This window comes from Triticum aestivum, chromosome 2A (assembly GCF_018294505.1).
Source record: "Triticum aestivum cultivar Chinese Spring chromosome 2A, IWGSC CS RefSeq v2.1, whole genome shotgun sequence".
In the NCBI taxonomy this organism is placed as follows: domain Eukaryota; kingdom Viridiplantae; phylum Streptophyta; class Magnoliopsida; order Poales; family Poaceae; genus Triticum; species Triticum aestivum.
In genome coordinates this window covers 416545138-416564933 of record NC_057797.1, presented here as the reverse complement: position 1 = coordinate 416564933, position 19796 = coordinate 416545138, and the positions used below count along the sequence as shown (strand labels likewise).

The 19796-nt window shown below is 45.9% G+C and overlaps 1 protein-coding gene across 1 annotated transcript; it reads right to left on the bottom strand.

The window, feature by feature from the left end:
- Window positions 1-17546: 17546 nt before the first annotated feature.
- Window positions 17547-18574, bottom strand: LOC123185348 (protein C2-DOMAIN ABA-RELATED 4). The gene is made up of 3 exons (XM_044597244.1): window positions 18289-18574; window positions 18091-18186; window positions 17547-17997 (listed from the first exon to the last, which is right to left on the bottom strand). Exons 1-3 carry the CDS (start codon window positions 18397-18399, stop codon window positions 17719-17721), a joined length of 486 nt encoding a protein of 161 aa, XP_044453179.1. The 5' UTR covers window positions 18400-18574; the 3' UTR covers window positions 17547-17718.
- Window positions 18575-19796: the final 1222 nt, after the last annotated feature.

Here is a 19796-nt window from a genome sequence, read left to right as displayed (position 1 = left end):
CTAGTTTGTGCACTTTGTATCCAAATACAAAAATTCTTATGTGTGCACAAATCATGGGGAGCTTCTCTAGTTTCTTTAGAACACTCCTTTGCTCTTATCATAATATCCTTTATTCATGTAGCTCGTAGGATCTTTGTTCTAGTTGGTTCAATTTTATATCCGTTGATTGCTTGCTTCAATTGGTACCTTTTGATTGCTTGATTGCTTGTGTCTCTCTTTGTTATGTCCTTGTGGCATATCATTCCTTTAGCAATCTTGGTGCCTCAATATAGTTGGTCTTCCTCCAAGTATTACCGTTGGATATGTGTATTGCATTCCACTCTCTTGTTGAGAAATACACAATTTATGGAGGGACACAATTTATATTGGCCTTCTATGCTTTTCGCCCATTTTGGCAATCGATACCAATGGGGGAGAAGTTTCAGAGAGTTTTGTGGAGAAGTCTTCAGAGTTTTCTCCTTGCTTTGGTTTGTTCCTAAGCATTTGCATCTCATACACATGCATTATTGGTTGTTGCATTGCTTGGTGATGGATAATTCCTTGTATAAACTCTCGTGAAAGTGATTGTCATCAATTACCAAAATGGGGGAGATTGAAAGAACATGCGGTGCCCCCATGTTTGGTTTTGGTAATTGATGACAATCTCTATGGACTAATGGTTTCCTTGAGTTATATTTGAAGGTTTTGTCCATAGGCTTTTCTTGGAGTACACGTGTTGGTTTCAAGGAGAGTTTGTGTCGACCAAGGTGCTATTCAAGGAATTATCCAAAGATTGGTCATTTGAGAGTTGAGCTTATTGCAAGCATGTCTTGAAGAAGAAGATTGTGTGATCATTCATGTTTACCTTCAAGACATCATCCAAATGAAGAGAGTTGGAAAGATTAAAGGTTGATCAAGACTAAGTCAAGAGTGAATCAAGTTGATCAACTCACAAAGAGTAGAAGATGTACCGAGAGGGATCAAGTGATCCCATGGTATGGTAAGCATTGTCCATTGCACTTTGTGTACTAACCCATGGTCTATGTGAGAGTCTATGTGGGGTTAGGTACCTGTCCATGGGCTTGCGTCAAGATGATGATATCATACAACCCATGGGAAGGATGACATCAAGTGGTGATCGTCATCAAGATTGCCGTGTGCAATTTCAAGTGGAGAATCACGAAGAGATCAAGTGATTGAATCTTGCCATCCATTGTGGTGTCAATGGACTTGTGAAGATGTGCCGAAGAGTGGCTCACCCATAGTGGAGTATGGGGGAGCAATCATCTAGTCTTCATCGACCCAACGCAATCAAGAAAGGTGGTCTATCGTGAGGAGGACAAGATCGTCATCATCTAACTCAAGTGGATCATGTGCAAGGCAAAGGTTTGCCCTTGATAGGTTTTCTATTTTACCGGTCTCATGGTGGTAGTTGGGAGACCGGGTTATAGGATCGATAGTCGTACTATCAAGGGGGCTCTCAAGTGAGTAGCTTGATCGTATCATTCGTCGAGAACTCAAACCATTGCATACTTGCATCATGTTTCTTGGTTCTTGTTTGATTCTCTTTGTGAGTCTTAGAGCTTGTCGTGGAATTGTCACGTCAGATGTCCTTCGTGTCAGGACTTAGTCGCGAGGCCAATGCATCTATGTGGTAGCTTGAGAGGGGTTGAGCGGAATCGAGAGATGCAGGGCGGATCAACACGCAAGACAAGGGTTTAGACAGCTTCGGGCCCCGGGAAACATCATCCGGTAAAAACCCTACATGCTGTTTGAGGCTAGGTCTCATTATCATCATGAGGGAGTCACCGTAAACCGGCTCTCCTCTTTGTATCTAGCCCTAAGATTGTTTCTTCTTGCTTGTAGCTTGTCCCCTCTTTGGGGAGCCCTGCCCCTCCTTATATATGTCGAAGGGGCGGTTTACATGTGGAGTCCTATTAGGATTATGACTATTCTATCTCTAATACAAACCGGATACAAGTCCTGGTCTTAACTCCTTGTAAATATTCCTCATACCTTTCCTCTTAAACCGGCCCACCATAGCATGATCCGGCCTTCCATAAACCGCCCGTTGGGCCACCGGGTCTTGTCGCTCCTTTGACCCGCCTGCCGGATTACCAATGAACCGTAAACCGCCATGTCCAAGTGGGTTGCCAGTGAATCGCCAAACTCTAGCCGGGTCATACATCCGGCGGTTTATACCGCGGGGTATATCCCCGACATTAGCCCCCAGTTTAATTTAGATTCATCCATTTTAAACTGATCTGCAACAAGAACAAATTTGTCGGGTTGTGCTCCGGTTTAAATATACTTGTAAGTCGGCACTTGATCATCCTTAAATCCTTGTCATTTCTTCCTTCCAAGTTAATAACCATCTTCCTAATCAATTTGCTTGCAGAAGATATTTGTAAATAAAGAATCCATTTGAATCGGCCTTCAATGCTTTGACTTGACAAAAATATTAGTCTCTGAAATATTCAACTGATATCCAGCCGGCTTGAAGATGTAAAACTTGCTGGTTTATGATTACCACCATTGTCTGGTTATAAAAACTGATAATTCCGGGTCATGATTGTTGCTAACACCGGTTCATGATTGTTGCTAATGCCGGTTCATGATTATTGATGACGCCGGGTTACAGACACATCGTCATAATGATTGGTGACGCCGGGTTAATCCAGTTTGCTCAAAACAGAGAATTTGAAAATAGTTCTTCGATAATAATATAATACCTGTAACCCCCAAGTCTTGAGCAGAACAAAGTGATGGCTTAAGACTTGCTTCAATATAAATACTGGCACTTAAGAAGAATCCATGTTATTCATCCCAGTGACTAGTAAAAACTGAATACTCCATACTATGTAGCCCCCAAGTGCCGGGTTATCATGCTTACAGCAACCTGGGACTTGCAATTGTCTTATACTCATAAAAACTTCAACCAGTGTAGCCCCCAAGAGCCGGGTCATTATGCAATAATGAGCAGGGACTTTGTAGGTATAATCATGTAGATTTGAGCAATGATGTGTAGCCCCCAAGGGCCGGTTTAGTAAGATAATACTGAACCGGGACTTGATATATATACTTTAATGAAAATAACATATTATAATGTAGCTTCCATTGTAGGGCTTGAACCCACGTCCACAAGGTTAAGAGCTTTGTGCTTTACCAACTGAGCAATGGATTCTTCAATATTATGGACTAAAACTTGTGTACCTTGAATTGTTGACAGGAGCAATTGGTAGCCCCCAAGGGCCGGCTCATTATAATATGATGAGTCGGGTCTTCAATAAGACTAGTAAAAATGACTTTGCATTAGCCCCCAAGTGTCATGGTGCATGTTTGCAGCGACATGAGACTTGCATGTAATCTCAATTTGAATAATGTAGCCCCCAAGGGCCGGGTCGTGAGCCTGCAGCGACTCGGGACTATTCCTTCCATTGTAGAATAAATTATATCCTTTGATAAAATAATAACTGTTGCGCTAAAGCGACTTTGAAAACTCAATAATACCGGTTACTAATAATTATAAAAATCCAGCCATGTTGGCTATTCAAGATAATATAATCCGGTATGAAAAATTCATCCAATATCATAATGAAAATTCAGCCAAATTTGGCTATTTGAATAATATAACCCAATCATTTATAAGCGCATGATTCCAATGGCGCAATCCAAATATATACTGGCGACGTATAGTCCAAAGCCAGGCCGGTTTAATAAACTCCGGATAATTTCCCATCATATACTGGCGACTTATCGTCTTAAAGCTAGGCCGGTTTAATAAACACCGGATAATTTATCATCATGCTTTATTCAACCTGTCTCTGCATACAACAAGTTTAAAGTGTCCTGGCGGTTTACCGCCGGACGGGTCATAATGCCCAACATATAACCCAGGTTTATAACCAAGGCTGCACTTAAGAATAATCAATGAAATATATCATACGTGTGATATTGAATCACATCATTGGTTTACCAATTTTTTGTAGTAAGAGTGATAACCCCAATCTTGAGTAATGATAACTCCTTTCATACTGTGCCGGTTGATGATAAACCGCACCGGGTTGTGATAAACACCAGTTTAACCATATATAATACTGGCGACTCATAGTCAAACCAGACCGGGCTGATAGTCTCCGGATTATAACTTGATCCTGTATTGACAACTTGTAATTGAAAGTCAAGCCGGGTTGATAAACACCTGTTTACTCCATAATAGGATGGTAACAGAAAATCAAACCGGGCAGATGGCCTCCGGATTAAGATTTGGCCGTGTTCCGGCAATTTGTAATTGACAGTTGAACCGGATTAAAACGTTGTCGGTTTAAAAAACGCAACAAAAATCAAATAACAGTTATGAAAAAATATGGAAGTAAAGGCAATGATAAGACCATTTGCAAAAAGAGGCTTTACTGAGCCGATCAAATGGTGTTACCATGGTCGGACACGACCAAGCTCCCAATAAGGTGTAGCTATGGTTCAAGTTAGCCAGGTCCCCAAATGATTCGTGGCATATATGCCAGATCAAGAGGCGTGGCAATGGTTCGGGTTCGACCAAGCCCCCAAGTGATTTTGTGGCCTTAGGCCGACCAAGAGGCGTGACTGGTTCAGACTTGACCATGTCCCCAAGTGATCTGGTGGCTGTCGCCTATCAAAAGGTGTCGCGTTGGTTCGGACACGACCAAGGCCCCCAGTGATGTTATGGCACTAGGCCGATCAAGAGGCGTGGCTATGGTTCGGATACGACCAAGCCCCCAAGTGACCAATAATATGATAAGCCAATAAGGCATGATACCCATGTTTGGACCGCGCATCATGGCAGCAAGTCTTCTTTGGCACCCTTTAACATTTTGCAAGAGATAAATCCTTCTTGAACCGGATATTGAGAGCTTCAAGGATTTGTGGGAGACATCTTTCCCTTGAACCGGATTGTAAACCGGAATCTTCATTTTCAGCCGGAAATTTTCTGATGGCCTTTCAACTCGAACTTGCGAGAAGTTAATTCCTTTTTGAACCGGACATTTTTAAACCGGATTTGAGAGTTTGAGAGCTTTGTGGAAGAATATATTTCCCTTGAACCGGATTTTAAACCGGAATCCTTTCTGATGATCCGGAACTTTTTCACTGAGCCGGGATTTTGTAACTGTTATATACTTTCTAAGACGGAAATTTTCCGACAGCCTTTAAATTTTCATAACAGTAGCCTCCGGGACCGGGTTATCTTTCCCTCCATTGTCCTGGGTTTTTAACTTTGCTGAAACTGGCAAGATTTGCTGAGTTATGTCATCGTAGCCCCCAAGTCTCAAAGGTGACTCGAGGAGTTGGCTTGAGATTCTCCATGTTTGACCGTGATATAAACCGGCATAACTTGTATATCATTGGTGTTGATAGCACGATGTGAATCCACAGAAGGTTGAGGTGACTGCGGCGGGTTATAAATGATCCCGTATGAGCCGTGTCAGCAGCTCGGCCAATGGTTCCTTCCAACTGGCAATTTGAAGTTAACCAAACTATAGTGGCAGTGACTTGTGCGCCTGCCCATTGAGCCATCCAGTGCAAACGGTGGTTGATAGTATATGGTAATTTGCCTCCATTTTGTTGAAAGAAAAACAGGCTACCCAAACTGTGACTTGTCCATACTCAATAAACAACTCATGCAGACAGGTGCGGCCCGGTATGTTGATGTAGACCGGACTGCGGGGGACGGCGGCCTGTGCATGCGTTATTGGATAATCCGTATGGTCCTGACGAGTTGACGCGATTGGATCGCGATATAAACCGGCATGGGTTATCCAATAGCTCAGCGGTATAATAATCCCTTTTTGGAATAGACAATTTGTCCTGCATTGGAAAACTTGCAAGCCAGAGTATTTTGCTCTTTCTAAAGAAAGCAATATATAATATGAAAATATAGTGGGTGTATTTCACCTGATATGTTAGCCAGAAAATATCCACCGCGGAGTTTGATGATCACCATAGTGAAGCTGAAATCCATCATGGGCAAGTCGGCCATGCGAGCAAACAGTTGAACCGGCCGCGGTGTTGTAAACCGGTGCGGACGAGCAAGTTATCCTCCGCGTTGTAAACCGGTGCGGACGCATGAACCGGTGGCCAGGGCGGACGGACGAATCGTCCGTGGTGTTGTAAGGTGGTGCGGACGGGCGAGTCGGTTGGCGCGTTGATGTAAAACGGACCGTGATACGTGTGTCCGTGAAGCTGCGCGGCACAGCCGAACGTGCCTCCGTAGTATAATACCATCTTTTTTTTAATAATCATCCTGCGTAAAAATATTACAGCCAAAGTAATTGTTCTCATAGGAATGAAAATATATAAATAAAAATAGATCGGATAGATTTCACCTGATGTATTTGGACGACAAATGATCCGTGCACATGCTAGAATTTAATTGGATCCAATAGCACTGTGCATGTGCTAGTATTTTAGTCTGGATGGGTTACTACTACTAGTAGTAGAACTCCCTCACCGTATAAGCGGCTGTACTGTAAGTGCTAGTCGATTTTGCCTGTGTCTTCTTTTGAGAAAATGGAGATGGCAGTGCCTAACATCCCACGCAGGCTGCCACTGGTTTCCTTTTTAGCGTCTGACGGGCAACGTAAACCATGGATGGTAGAAATTTGCCTTTATGCTTGTTCGGTGGCCTGTTTTACTAAACGAATAGCGCCGTAGAATGATGCTTGTATGATCTCTCTCTCTCTCACCACCGGGAGCTAGGCCTTCTTCAGAAAACCCTGATGCAGTTTTGGCAATTCTAATGGAGCTTTTGTCTTGTTGTCCTTTATATGAATAATTCGTAGCTCAGCGGGGTAACAGCAGAAGTGGAGCAACAATTTGTGCGTCTTATGGCGCGGTTGACTTGAAGAAACAGCACAACGGCAAGGCAAGGGGACGCCGGCGATTCAGTAGCTTGGCGAGGGCCCTTGGCAGCGGATGAAGCCAAACGCGAGAAGGCGGGGTGGCGCAGTCTTGAAGAAGGCAGAGCCACGGCAGAACCTAAGTTGAGTGGCCGGCGGCTCATCCGAGGTGGGTCGATGTGCGGTCGCAGCGACTCACGACAACAGGGGAGGTCGGTTTAGCAGCAGTAGAGGCCGGGTCGGCAGCAGCAGATGCCGGTTTCCGGCGGAGGTGAACGGCGTCCGCGGCAGCTTCGAGGTAGCTTGCGACTGGGAGGCGAGGCTAAACCGGGGCGGCTCCGAAGAAGGCCGCGGCTGCGGGTGACTCGGAGATCGAACCGGAAAGCGTCTCGGAAGCAGGGCCACTTGACAAAGCGGCGACTCGAAGTACGAGAGGCGAGGCCAGCTTGGCGGCGAGGCAAACCGGCACGGCGGCTCACCACAGAGGTGAGACGGCCGGCGGCTCAACCACAGCGGAGTGGGCGCACGGCAAGACGGCTTGTGGCGCCAGTCCGCGGCATCCGCGTCTCAAGGCCGCAGAGGGATATATTGGCTAGAAGCCAGCCATGGAAGGGGCGGTGGTGAAGATCTCTCGTGGCTGAAACGTAGGCCGGTTGAGTAGCAGCAGGTTGAACCGGCGAGGAGGCGAGGCCAAGGTAACCCGGCCAGGTGGCTTGTAGTGGAGGATGTTGCTTGCAACAGAGGAATCAGACCGGCGAGACGACCCTGCAGAGAGCAAACCAGAGCAGAGGACGCACACAGCCTGGGGGAACCTGACGGTTTCAACGACCCACGACCGGGTGGAGCGGTAGCAAAAGGGCGAGGTGTCGCCGGTCTTCGAAGGGAGCAGCGAAGCAGTGAGGCGGGGCCATGGCCACAACGGCAGGTTGGAGAAGCGCCGGCACGGCGAGGCCGCGGCCGAGTAGTAGTCGAAACTCGGAAGCACGTCCGGGGCGGTGGCTCCAAGTCGAAGACGGAGGGAGGCAGAGGAGTCCTGGCCTTATCCACTTCCATCATTTTTTTCTTGAACCCCGCGTATCCCAAATCGAGGCTTGTTACTTTTGTCCTCTTTGTCGCTAATCACGATCAGCTTCAGCATTTGATTGCCTTTGCAAACGTCAGCGGCCCTGGATGCGATTTACTTCCACGCATAGTTTCGACGGCCCTTTCCAAAAAAAATGAGGATATGTCTTGAAGCGACTCGGCGGCCGCGCACGAGGTATTGCAGCGGAAAACTTCTGTCCGTCTCGACGACACATAAAAACTGATCCGGTTTCGACGGATCGTCCGATCATAGCGGCGCGCATCATGCAACCTAATTTTCCTTCAACTCAAACCTTGTACGCCCCGATCTAAAGTAAATCATGTGTGATTGTCTCGTGCCGGTTCTTTGTCATTCGGCCAAACACGAGCTTCTCAATTCCTGAAGAGCTCCCTTCAAGAACTCAACACCACTGTGCGCAGGCCCCACGGTGGGCGCCAACTGTCGTGGAATTGTCACGTCAGATGTCCTTCGTGTCAGGACTTAGTCGCGAGGCCAACACATCTATGTGGTAGCTTGAGAGGGGTTGAGCGGAATCGAGAGATGCAGGGCGGATCAACACGCAAGACAAGGGTTTAGACAGCTTCGGGCCCCGGGAAACATCATCCGATAAAAACCCTACATGCTATTTGAGGCTAGGTCTCATTATCATCACGAGGGAGTCACTGTAAACCGGCTCTCCTCTTTGTATCTAGCCCTAAGATTGTTTCTTCTTGCTTGTAGCTTGTCCCCTCTTTGGGGAGCCCTGCCCCTCCTTATATATGTCGAAGGGGCGGTTTACATGTGGAGTCCTATTAGGATTATGACTATTCTATCTCTAATACAAACCGGATACAAGTCCTAGTCTTAACTCCTTGTAAATATTCCTCATACCTTCCCTCTTAAACCGGCCCACCATAGCATGATCCGGCCTTCCATAAACCGCCCGTTGGGCCATCGGGTCTTGTCGCTCCTCTGACCCGCCTGCCGGATTACCAATGAACCGTAAACCGCCATGTCCAAGTGGGTTGCCAGTGAATCGCCAAACTCTAGCCGGGTCATACATCCGGCGGTTTATACCGCGGGGTATATCCCCGACAGAGCTTATGGTCATCTTGATGACAAGCTTGAGTTCATCGAAAACGGACTTCGCATGCGTCTTCTATGATGTTTTCGGTGTTGTAGGTTTTACCGGTCTTATCCGAGGAAGGGTCCTCACCATTTTCTTATGGGCCTTTTATAATTTGCTTCTTATTGATATTTCTTTCAAGATTGTGTTAGCCCTTGTCGCTAGCTTTCCAACAAACTTGGTTTCATCGAAAACGGAGTTCGCATGCGTCTTCTATGATGTTTTCGGTGTTGTAGGTTTTACCGGTCTTATCCGAGGAAGGGTCCTCACCATTTTCTTATGGGCCTTTTCTAATTTTCTTCTTATTGATATTTCTTTCAAGATTGTGTTAGCCCTTGTCGCTAGCTTTCCAACAAACTTGGTTTCATCGAATTCGGAGTCCGTTTGCAAAAGTTGTGGCAGTTTTGGTGTTCTGAAAAGGCTGCAGCGGTACTACCGCGAATTGGAGTGGATGTAATTTTTTACTACCACTCCAGAGCAGTACTACCACGGCTCCTACAGCGGTAGTACCGCTCCGGACCAAAAACTCGTCCCAAGTCTTGCGGTGGTAGGCCGGATGTATTTTTTTAGTGCCGCTCGCAAGCAGTAGTACCGCTACCATTTGCGGTAGTACCGTGAGGTCGGGCGGTAGTACCGTGAGGACGAGCGGTAGTACCGCTCCGGCGGTTCTTCTGGCCTTTTGCCTCCTCGCTGTTGTTTTTCAAAGGGGTACTTCCACCCTAGCGGTAGTACCGCTCCTTGGAGCGGTAGTACCGCTCTGTGCGGGCTGTGAGCATAACGGTTGGATTTTTCCCCACCTATAAAAGGGGGTCTTCTTCCCCAATGAACCTCAATCCTTTTAGCTCGTGTTCTTCCCTCATTGTTGACCTTCTTCGAGCTTGCTAACTCTCAATCCCTCCAATGATTCTTGCTAGTTCTTGAGGAAAAGAGAGAGGAGATCTAGATCCACGTTTCCACCAATCACTTTCTCCTCTAAGTGAGGGGAACCCCTTGGATCTAGATCTTGGAGTTTTTCGTGTTCTTCTTTCGTTCTTCCTCTCATTTTCTTCCCTAGTATTAGTTGCTTTGGTGGGATTGGGAGAGAAGGACTTGGGCACTCCGTGTGCCCTTGCCATTGCATTTGGTGCATCGGTTTGAGTTCTCCACGGTGATACGTGGAAGTGAAATTTGAGAAGCTTGTTCCTCTTGGGTGCCTTGGCGCCCTAGACGGTTGGTGGTGTTCGGAGCTCAATTATTGTGGTGTAAAGCTCCGGGCAAGCGTCGGGGTCTTCAATTAGGTTGTGGAGATCGCCCCGAGCAATTTGACGGGTACCGGTGACCGCCCCCAAGGGTTGCCAAAGTGTACGGGTTCGGTGACCGCCCCCAAGGGTTGCCATTTGTACGGGTTCGGTGACCGCCCTCAAGGGTCCCTTAGTGGAATCATGACATCTTGCATTGTGCGAGGGTGTGAGGAGATTATGGTGGCCCTAGTGGCTTCTTGGGGAGCATTGTGCCTCCACACCGCTCCAAACAGAGATTATCATCCGCAAGGGTGTGAACTTCGGGATACATCATCGCCTCCGCGTGCCTCGGTTATCTCTTACCCGAGCTCTTTACTTATGCACTTTACTTTGTGATAGCCATATTGTTTCTTGTCATATATCTTGCTATCACATAGTTATTTATCTTGCTTAGCATAAGTTGTTGGTGCACATAGGTGAGCCTAGTTGTTTTAGGTTTTGTGCTTGACAAATTAACCGCTAGGTTTATTCCGCATTTGTTCAAGCCTAAACCATAATTATTTTAAAAGGCCTATTCACCCCCCTCTAGGCGACATCCACGATCTTTCAATAAGGGAGGTTCTTTCTCCACTTGTATGAGCATAAGAACAAGAGGGACATCCACGCGCGGTCCTCCTCCACCGTCCGCCTCGCCTCGTCACGACGCGCCGTGGGTTGCGGGAATGAGCCGAGCCGATGTCTAAATTTTTGCCACGCACTATGGGTATACAAAAGGTCACACGGAACCTGAAAAGATTTTTGCGAAAGTGGAGTTTGAATGTGAACGGTGCATCCCTTCGGCTGCTTGTTGTTCGCTTCATCTCCGTCTCTTTGTTTTGCCTCCCATCGCTGCCCTCTCGCCTCCTTCTCTTGCGCCTATAAAAGGGAGGTCACTCCTTCCAGAGAGATGCACCAGAACTACTCCTTCCCTCGTCGTCGGTTCCATCTCTGAGCTGCTGCTGTTTTCCTCATCCCGGCTTGCGGCGTGCACCGCACGTCGGGACAGTAGGCCTCCGAAACCACACCTTTTGAGTCCTGTATGGGAGAAGGGTGATAAGGTTTTTGGGGAGCGCTCAGCGCGACTACTGGCTGCTTTATCACGTACGATCCGGTCGCCGACAACTACTTCCCCGACGACGACTTCTTCCCCGACGTCCACGACCTCCTCGACGACATGGCAGGCGAGGACACCGACCCCAAGTCCAGCGCTTCTGCTGCTGCTATCCCGTACGTGTTCTTCTCCTTTCTGTTAGAGGTTCTGCTACAGTTCCTTGTTCTAGTATTTGCCCTAGATATGTTAGACTCTATTTCATATATGCAACTTGCTATACTGTCTGCTCTAGATATGTTTAGTTACAGTTCATATATGAAGATGTTGTTTACCTTCTCTTTGTGAAATCGCATGGCTTGTTTTATCACTACTACACTGGTCATGCTTTATCTAGTATTTCTGTTAATAAAATCATTCGGTAAATTGCTCATATTTCCAACAATCCAAAAACCTTATTATAGGCAATTTACCCCGATTGGTTTTGCTGCTTCCGTGAGACCTCCTATGTTTGAGGGTATCCACTATAAGAGGTGGCACGTGAGAGCAGTCTTATGGTTTCAAACCATGAGTTGCTATGACGCCACTCTTGGCAAACCTGAAGGAGAGCTTGATGCTCAACAGGCATAAGCCTTTCAGAAAATGGATACTCTGTTTAAGGCTGCTCTCTTGAGTGTTCTTGGTGAGAACATAGTTGATGCTTATGCATCAATTGATAATGGAAAAGATATGTGGGATGCACTCGAGGCCAAGTTTGGGGTCTCGGATGCTGGCACTGAGTTGTACATCATGGAGCAATTCTATGCTTACAGGATGACTGAAGAGCGCTCCGTGGTTGAGCAAGCTCATGAGATACAGTCATTTGCTAGAGAACTTGAGCACTTCGGTTGTATGCTACCGGACAAGTTTGTTGCCGGAGGTATCATCACTAAACTTCCTCCTTCATGGAGGAACTTTGCTACCTTGCTGAAGCATAAGAGGCAGGAGTTTTCCGTCCCGGATCTCATTGGCACTCTTGATGTGGAAGAAAAGGCGAGAGCAAAGGACACACGTGCTCGAGGTATTGAGGGAGGATCTAGTGCCAATGTGATACATAAGCAGAACTTACAGCCCCACAAGTTCAAGAACAAGGGAAAGTTTGATGGTAAAGCAAAGTTTGATGGGAAGAACAAGGCTGTCCAGCACAAGAACTTCAAGAAGAAGAATGACAAGAAGAAAGGTGTCTATCATGTGTGTGGGGATCCTGATCATTGGGCTCCTAGTTGCCCTAATTGCTATGACAAGCGTCATCCTGGGAAAGGCGGCAAGACCGCTAATGTTGTCATTGGAGACACTGATATGAAGGATGCTGGGTATGGTATATTTCCCACTATTCTTTCAGTATGTCATTCTCCTGATTGGTTGATTGACACGGGTGCTAATGTGCATGTATGCGGTGATATTTCCATGTTTTTGTCTTATCAGACCGCAGGGACTTCAACCGTGCTGATGGGCAACGGTTCAAGTGCTTCTGTTCGTGGTGTTGGCACGGTCGATCTGAAGTTTACTTCGGGGAAGATCGTGCGGCTGAAGAACGTGCATTATGTCCCCTCCGTCAATAAAAATCTTGTTAGCGGATCTCTTCTGTGTAGAGATGGCTACAAGCTTGTCTTTGAGTTGAATAAATTTGTAATATCCAAGTATGGAACCTTTGTTGGTAAAGGTTATGAGTCAGGAGGCATGTTTCATTTATCCTTATCAGACGTTTGCAATAAAGCTGTTAATCATATTTGCAACAATAGTGAATCAAATGTGTGGCATTCACGTCTTTGTCATGTTAACTTTGGTTGCATGTCGCGACTAGCGAAGTTGAACTTAATCCCTGGTGTCACCACTGTCAAGGGATCTAAGTGTCAAGTGTGTGTGCAAGCTAAGCAACCTTGTAAGTCTCACACGACTGCGGAAAACGAGAAATCTTGCACCACTAGAGCTCATACATTCAGATCTATGTGAAATGAATGGTGTTTTGACAAAAGGTGGAAAGAAATATTTCATGACGTTAATCGATGACTCCACTAGATACTGCCGTGTGTATCTTCTAAAGTCTAAGGATGAGGCTTTGAACTTTTTCAAGATCTATAAAGCTGAAGTGGAAAACCAACTTGATCGAAAAATCAAGAGGCTTAGGTTTGACCGTGGTGGAGAGTATTTTTCCAATGAATTTGATGCTTTTTATGCGGAACATGGTATAATCCATGAGAGGACGCCTCCCTACTCACCTCAGTCAAATGGGGTGGCCAAAAGAAAGAACCGTACTCTAACTGATTGGGTTAACGCCATGTTAGACACATCGGGTCTCTTCAAGGCATGGTGGGGGGAGGCGATATTGACAGCATGTCATGTCCTAAACTGAGTCCGCACAAAGAACAAAGAGATAACTCCATTCGAGGAATGGGAGAAGAAAAGGTTAAAACTCTCTTATCTGCGAACATGGGGTTGTTTGGCGAAAGTCAATGTTCCAATTCCAAAGAAGCGGAAGCTTGGACCAAAGACTGTGGATTGTGTTTTTCTGGGATATGCTTTTCATAGCATTGGCTATAGATTCTTGGTTGTAAAATCGGAGGTACCTGACATGCATGTCGGTAAGATCATGGAGTCAAATGATGCGAATTTCTTTGAATATATCTTTCCCATGAAGGATATGACTACCTCATCTAATCAGGAGATGCCTAGTTCATCGAATCAGGAACCAATTACAATTATCAAACCTGCCATTTCGATGGAACACTTTGAAAGTCCTGTGGAGGAAAATAATGAAGTTCCTACTAGGAGCAAGAGACAGAGGACTGCAAAGTCCTTTGGTGATGATTTTCTTGTGTATCTCATAGATGACACTCTCAGTTCTATTTCAGAGGCCTATGCATCTGAAGATGCTGACTACTGGAAGGAAGCGGTTCGTAGCGAGATGGATTCCATCTTAGCGAATGAAACTTGGGAGATAACTGATCGTCCTTATGGGTGCAAACCTATAGGATGCAAATGGGTATTCAAGAAGAAGCTTAGGCCTGATGGTACTATTGAAAAGTACAAGGCTCGACTCGTGGTTAAGGGTTATACCCAAAAGGAAGGTGAAGACTTCTTTGATACTTACTCACTTGTGGCTCGACTGACCACTATTCGAGTTCTACTTTCACTAGCTGCCTCACATGGTCTTCTCGTTCATCAAATGGATGTTAAGACTGCTTTCCTAAATGGAGAGTTGGACGAGGAAATTTATATGGAACAACCAGATGGGTTTGTAATAGATGGTCAGGAAGGGAAAGTATGCAAGTTGCTGAAGTCTTTGTACGGACTTAAGCAAGCACCCAAACAGTGGCATGAGAAGTTTGAAAGAACTTTAACAGCTGCAGGCTTTGTTGTAAATAAAGCTGACAAATGTGTGTACTATCGCCATGGTGGGGGCGAGGGAGTTATCCTTTGCTTGTATGTTGATGACATACTGATTTTCGGAACAAACCTGAATGTTATTAAGGAGGTCAAGGATTTCCTATCTCGTTGCTTTGAGATGAAGGATTTAGGAGTGGCTGATGTCATTCTGAACATCAAGTTGTTGAGAGACGATGATGGTGGGATTACATTGCTTCAATCTCACTATGTGGAAAAGATCTTGAGTCGCTTTGGCTACAGTGACTGCAAGCCCTCTCCAACACCATATGATGCTTGTGTGTTGCTTCGAAAGAATCGAAGAATTGCTAGAGACCAATTGAAGTATTCTCAGATTATTGGCTCGCTTATGTACTTAGTGAGTGCTACAAGACCTGGCATCTCTTTTGTTGTTAGCAAACTGAGTCGGTTTGTCTCAAAACCAGGAGATGTGCATTGGAAAGCTCTAGAGAGAGTTTTGCGTTATTTGAAAGGCACTGCAAATTATGGAATTCACTACACCAGGCACCCAAAGGTGCTTGAAGGGTATAGTGACTCAAACTGGATCTGAGATGCTGATGAGATAAAGGCCACGAGCGGATATGTATTCACTCATGGAGGTGGCGCTGTTTCTTGAAAGTCTTGCAAGCAGACCATTTTAACGAGGTCAACAATGGAAGCAGAACTCACAGCACTAGATACAACTACGGTCAAAGCAGATTGGCTTCGTCGGCTCTTGAATGACTTGCCGGTTGTTGAGAAACCTGTACCGGGTATCCTTATGAACTGCGACAATCAAACTGTGATCACGAAAGTGAGCAGTTCAAAGGATAACATGAAGTCATCAAGACACGTTCAGAGAAGGTTAAAGTCTGTCAGGAAAATGAGAAACTCTGGAGTTATTGCATTGGATTATATCCAAACGTCTAAAAATCTGGATTATATCCAAACGTCTAAAAATCTGGCAGATCCTTTTACTAAGGGTCTATCACGCAATGTGATAGATAATGCATCGAGGGAGATGGGTATGCGATCCACAATATGAGTTGTTCACAGTGGTAACCTATTCTTTGTGATCGGAGATCTCATGAATTAGATGTGGAAGACAAGCTGTTGGTCAACTAAGAGGAAAGTATCATTACTATTAACAATACCACACCATGAAGATGCAATACTCTTCTAATCTGCATGACAGGTTGATGTATATCTTAATGTGTTCTCAGTGGCTCTTTTAAGCAGAGATGTTATCCTGCAGAATATCTTTTGAAGAACACACCTATATGAGTTTGATTGTCAAACCTCGCAATCTATGAGAGTAGGGTTCTCTCTAGTAAACTCATGAAAGCTCACGGAGTATGACGCATAAGCTCCACCCGCGGGGAAGACCCACAGTAGCCACGTATCGGTCAAGGCTTTATGTGAAGCTAGATTCGCAGAAAACTTGCAGTTTAAAGCCCAGTCTACTGTTCAAGTTGCTTACTAATGTAGCATAGAGTTCTAGGTGGAAGTTCAACTTAACAGTCTCCACTGTAGTACCGGTATATAAAACAGTGTTTTGGAACCAAAGGCAAATTTTGTGTGCCTCTGGGATCTGATGGGGGATTGCTGGAATTTTGTCTATTTTGGGCCTAGCCCAATAGCAGTTTCAGAAATTCCTAATAAATCCTAAAGACCCACGCAACCCATTTGTGCAAGGCAAGAGGTGGAACTTAAGTTTAGTCCCACATTGCTAGTTTAGATGGAATTGGACCTGTTTATAAGGGAGGTTCTTTCCCCACTTGTATGAGCATAAAAACAAATGGGACATCCACGTGCGCTCCTCCTCCGCCGCCCGCCTCGCCACGACGCGCCGTGGGTTGCGGGAATGAGCCGAGCCGATGTCTAAATTTTTGCCACGCACTACGGGTATACGAAAGGTCACATGGAAGCTGAAAAGATTTTTGTGAAAGTGGAGTTCGAATGCGAACGGTGCAGCCCTTCGGCTGCTGGCTGTTCGCTTCATCCCCGTCTCTTTGTTTCGCCTCCTGTCGCTGCCCTCTCGCCTCCTTCTCTTGCGCCTATAAAAGGGAGGTCACTCGTCCCAGAGAGATGCATCAGAACTACTCCTTCCCTCGTCATCGGTTCCATCTCTGAACTGCTGTTATTTTCCTCATCCCGGCTTGCGGCGTGCACCACACGTTGGGATAGTAGGCCTCCGAAACCGTACCTTTTGAGTCCTGTACGGGAGAAGGGTGATAAGGTTTTTGGGGAGCGCTCAACGCGACTACTGGCTGCTTCATCACGGACGATCCGGTCGCCGACGACTACTTCCCCGACGACGACTTCTTCCCCGACGTCCACGACCTCCTTGATGACATGGCAGGCGAGGACACCGACCCCAAGTCCAGCGCTTCTGTTGCTGCTGTCCCGTACGTGTTCTTCTTCTTTCTGTTAGAGGTTTTGCTACAGTTTCTTATTTTAGTATTTGCCCTAGATATGTTAGACTCTATTTCATATATGCAACTTGCTATACTGTCTGCTCTAGATATATTTAGTTACAGTTCATATATGAAGATATTGTTTACCTTCTCTTTGTCAAATCGCATGACTTGTTTTATCACTACTATACTGGTCATGTTTTATCTAGTATTTCTGTTAATAAAATCATTAGGTAAATTGCTCATATTTCCAACACTTTTTACTCCAGCATGATCTATTAGGGATCGGTTAGGTAGAGGAGTAAAATCGAGATTTTACTGCTCTAATCGGTTATTGGGATCAGAAATGCCTTTACAAACAATGTCCTGGACTGTCAGCGTTTAGAAATCCATTTTCTTTTCTAACTACACACAGCACAGCGGGGCGGGGTGTAATCAGATAAGTTAATTTGCTGGTTACAATCCGACATCTGCAACGGACGGACGGATGGATGGATCGAGATATACTGTACAGTACTCTGCATGCATGTGCATGTTGTTGATCATGCCGGGTCACTTCTTCATATTGACCCACTCCAGCTTCAGCATTATTTCCCCGCTCTCGACGTCCCTGAGGCGCAGGATCATGTCCTGGACGAACTTGCCGTTCTTCCAGCACACGCGGCTCTCCTCGGCGAGGCAGTTCCCGCTGCTCGGCGCGACCAACCGCACCACGGTGCCGTTGCGGATGCCCTCGGTGTCCAGTTCCAGGACCTCCGTAAAGGGCAGCACCTCGATCTCCGCGTTCCCCATTGGGTCGTCCTTGCTGAAGGTGTCCTTGTCAAACACCGCCTGTACAGTACAGCACAGCACAGCACAGTTTTCTTCAACGTAGACGGAACGTGTTTGTTAACGGATTGCAAGAAAACAGTAGGCAGTACTCACAAGCTTGATTGGTGCATTCGGGTTCGTGATTGACAGAGTTAGCTCCTCATGCCAGATAGGGTTCACAGATCGCCTCTTCACGCTGGTCTTCAGTTTCTGCAATCGCACAATTTAAACAGAAAACAGTACGGGGACAATTAATAAGTAATACAGTCATACAGAATCATGGACAAGAAGAAACAAAGAGAGAGCGGACACCTGCTTGCCGAGGCGAAGGACAACATATGGATCACTGCCTCTTGCGTCGCGGTAGGCAAGGTTGATCCCACGCACCACGCGCACCTTCAACAGCCCAACCAAACCATCCATGCTCGATCTCGATTCGATCGATACTCGGTTTAATTAATTTTATGCTACGCTATTATTTTACGTACAGAGGAATGTGGTCGGTGTGGCGTGGCGTGGCTTGGGACCAAGAAGCGCCTAATCCAATCCTCGAATAAGAATTAGGCGACTTCTTGCGCCCCGCTTTTTTCTTCCTCCCTCTCTTCTCATGGGCATAAATAGAGTAGCCTCACACATGAGCCTATAAGAGACAGACGGTCTCCGCCGTAGGAATTGTGCTGACCATTTCTCATGTGCCATGCGTCCAAACAAAACCAGTTGTTGCCATTTTTGGCATCTCTCTTGCACTGCATTGCGTGAGCAAAAAGTGGTACTTGTTTTTTACAAAATAAAAATAAAGCAAAAGTGGTAGTTTTTTGGCTGTCAGTTAAAAGTATTGTATTGTATGTACATATGTGATTTTAGCTGTTAAGAAACCCTTTTCGATATAAAAGTGATTGTCCTAGCTTTGCCACTGCTTTTTACCAGTGGGCTCGAGTGGAAAGTATGTGAATGGTGCGAGTCTTTTGTGCATTTGTAAACTTTTTTTGATTTTTTATCTAACAACCTAAAGCATCATAGCTCAAGTTCAAATACGAAGTTGCTTACTGCACGTACCGTATGGTTTTAAACTTTTGGTTAGATAAGAGGTCAAGCAGATGCTGTTTACTGCAACCTTTACATTTGTTTTCATTTAAAACTCACTATATATTCAGCGCTCTGCAAGTTGGTTTATATATGCTTCCTTAGTACACTTAATCAGCAAAACATGATGGTATGGTAATGATGCAAGAACTTCCCAATATGTGTGACGCCCCCGGTTTGACCGTACACTAAACATACACGCAAACGTGTACGATCAAGATCAGGGACTCACGGAAAGATATCACAACACAACTCTACAAATAAAATAAGTCATACAAGCATCATATTACAAGCCAGGGGCCTCGAAGGCTCGAATACAAGAGCTCGATCATAGACGAGTCAGTGGAAGCAACAATATCTGAGTACAGACATAAGTTAAACAAGTTTGCCTTAAGAAGGCTAGCACAAACTGGGATACAGATCGAAAGAGGCGCAGACCTCCTGTCTGGGATCCTCCTAACTACTTCTGGTCGTCGTCAGCGGGCAACACGTAGTAGTAGGCACCTCCGGTGTAGTAGGAGTCGTCGTCGACGGTGGCGTCTGGCTCCTGGGCTCCAGCATCTGGTTGCGACAAGCAGGTAGAAGGGATAGGGGGAAAAGAGGGAGAAAGCAACCGTGAGTACTCATCCAAAGTACTCGCAAGCAAGGAGCTACACTACATATGTATGCATTGGTATCAACTGGAATAAGGCTATCATATGTGGACTGAACTGCAGAATGCCGGAATAAGAGGGGGA

Excerpts from the sequence above, each read along its gene's own strand:
- LOC123185348 (XM_044597244.1), bottom strand. The coding sequence starts at position 18,399 with ATGGATGGTTTGGTTGGGCTGTTGAAGGTGCGCGTGGTGCGTGGGATC. Across the intron at positions 18,187-18,288 it reads TCCTTCGCCTCGGCAAGCAG|AAACTGAAGACCAGCGTGAA; the intron begins GTGTCCGCTCTC and ends GTGCGATTGCAG. Across the intron at positions 17,998-18,090 it reads CGAATGCACCAATCAAGCTT|GCGGTGTTTGACAAGGACAC; the intron begins GTGAGTACTGCC and ends TGTACTGTACAG.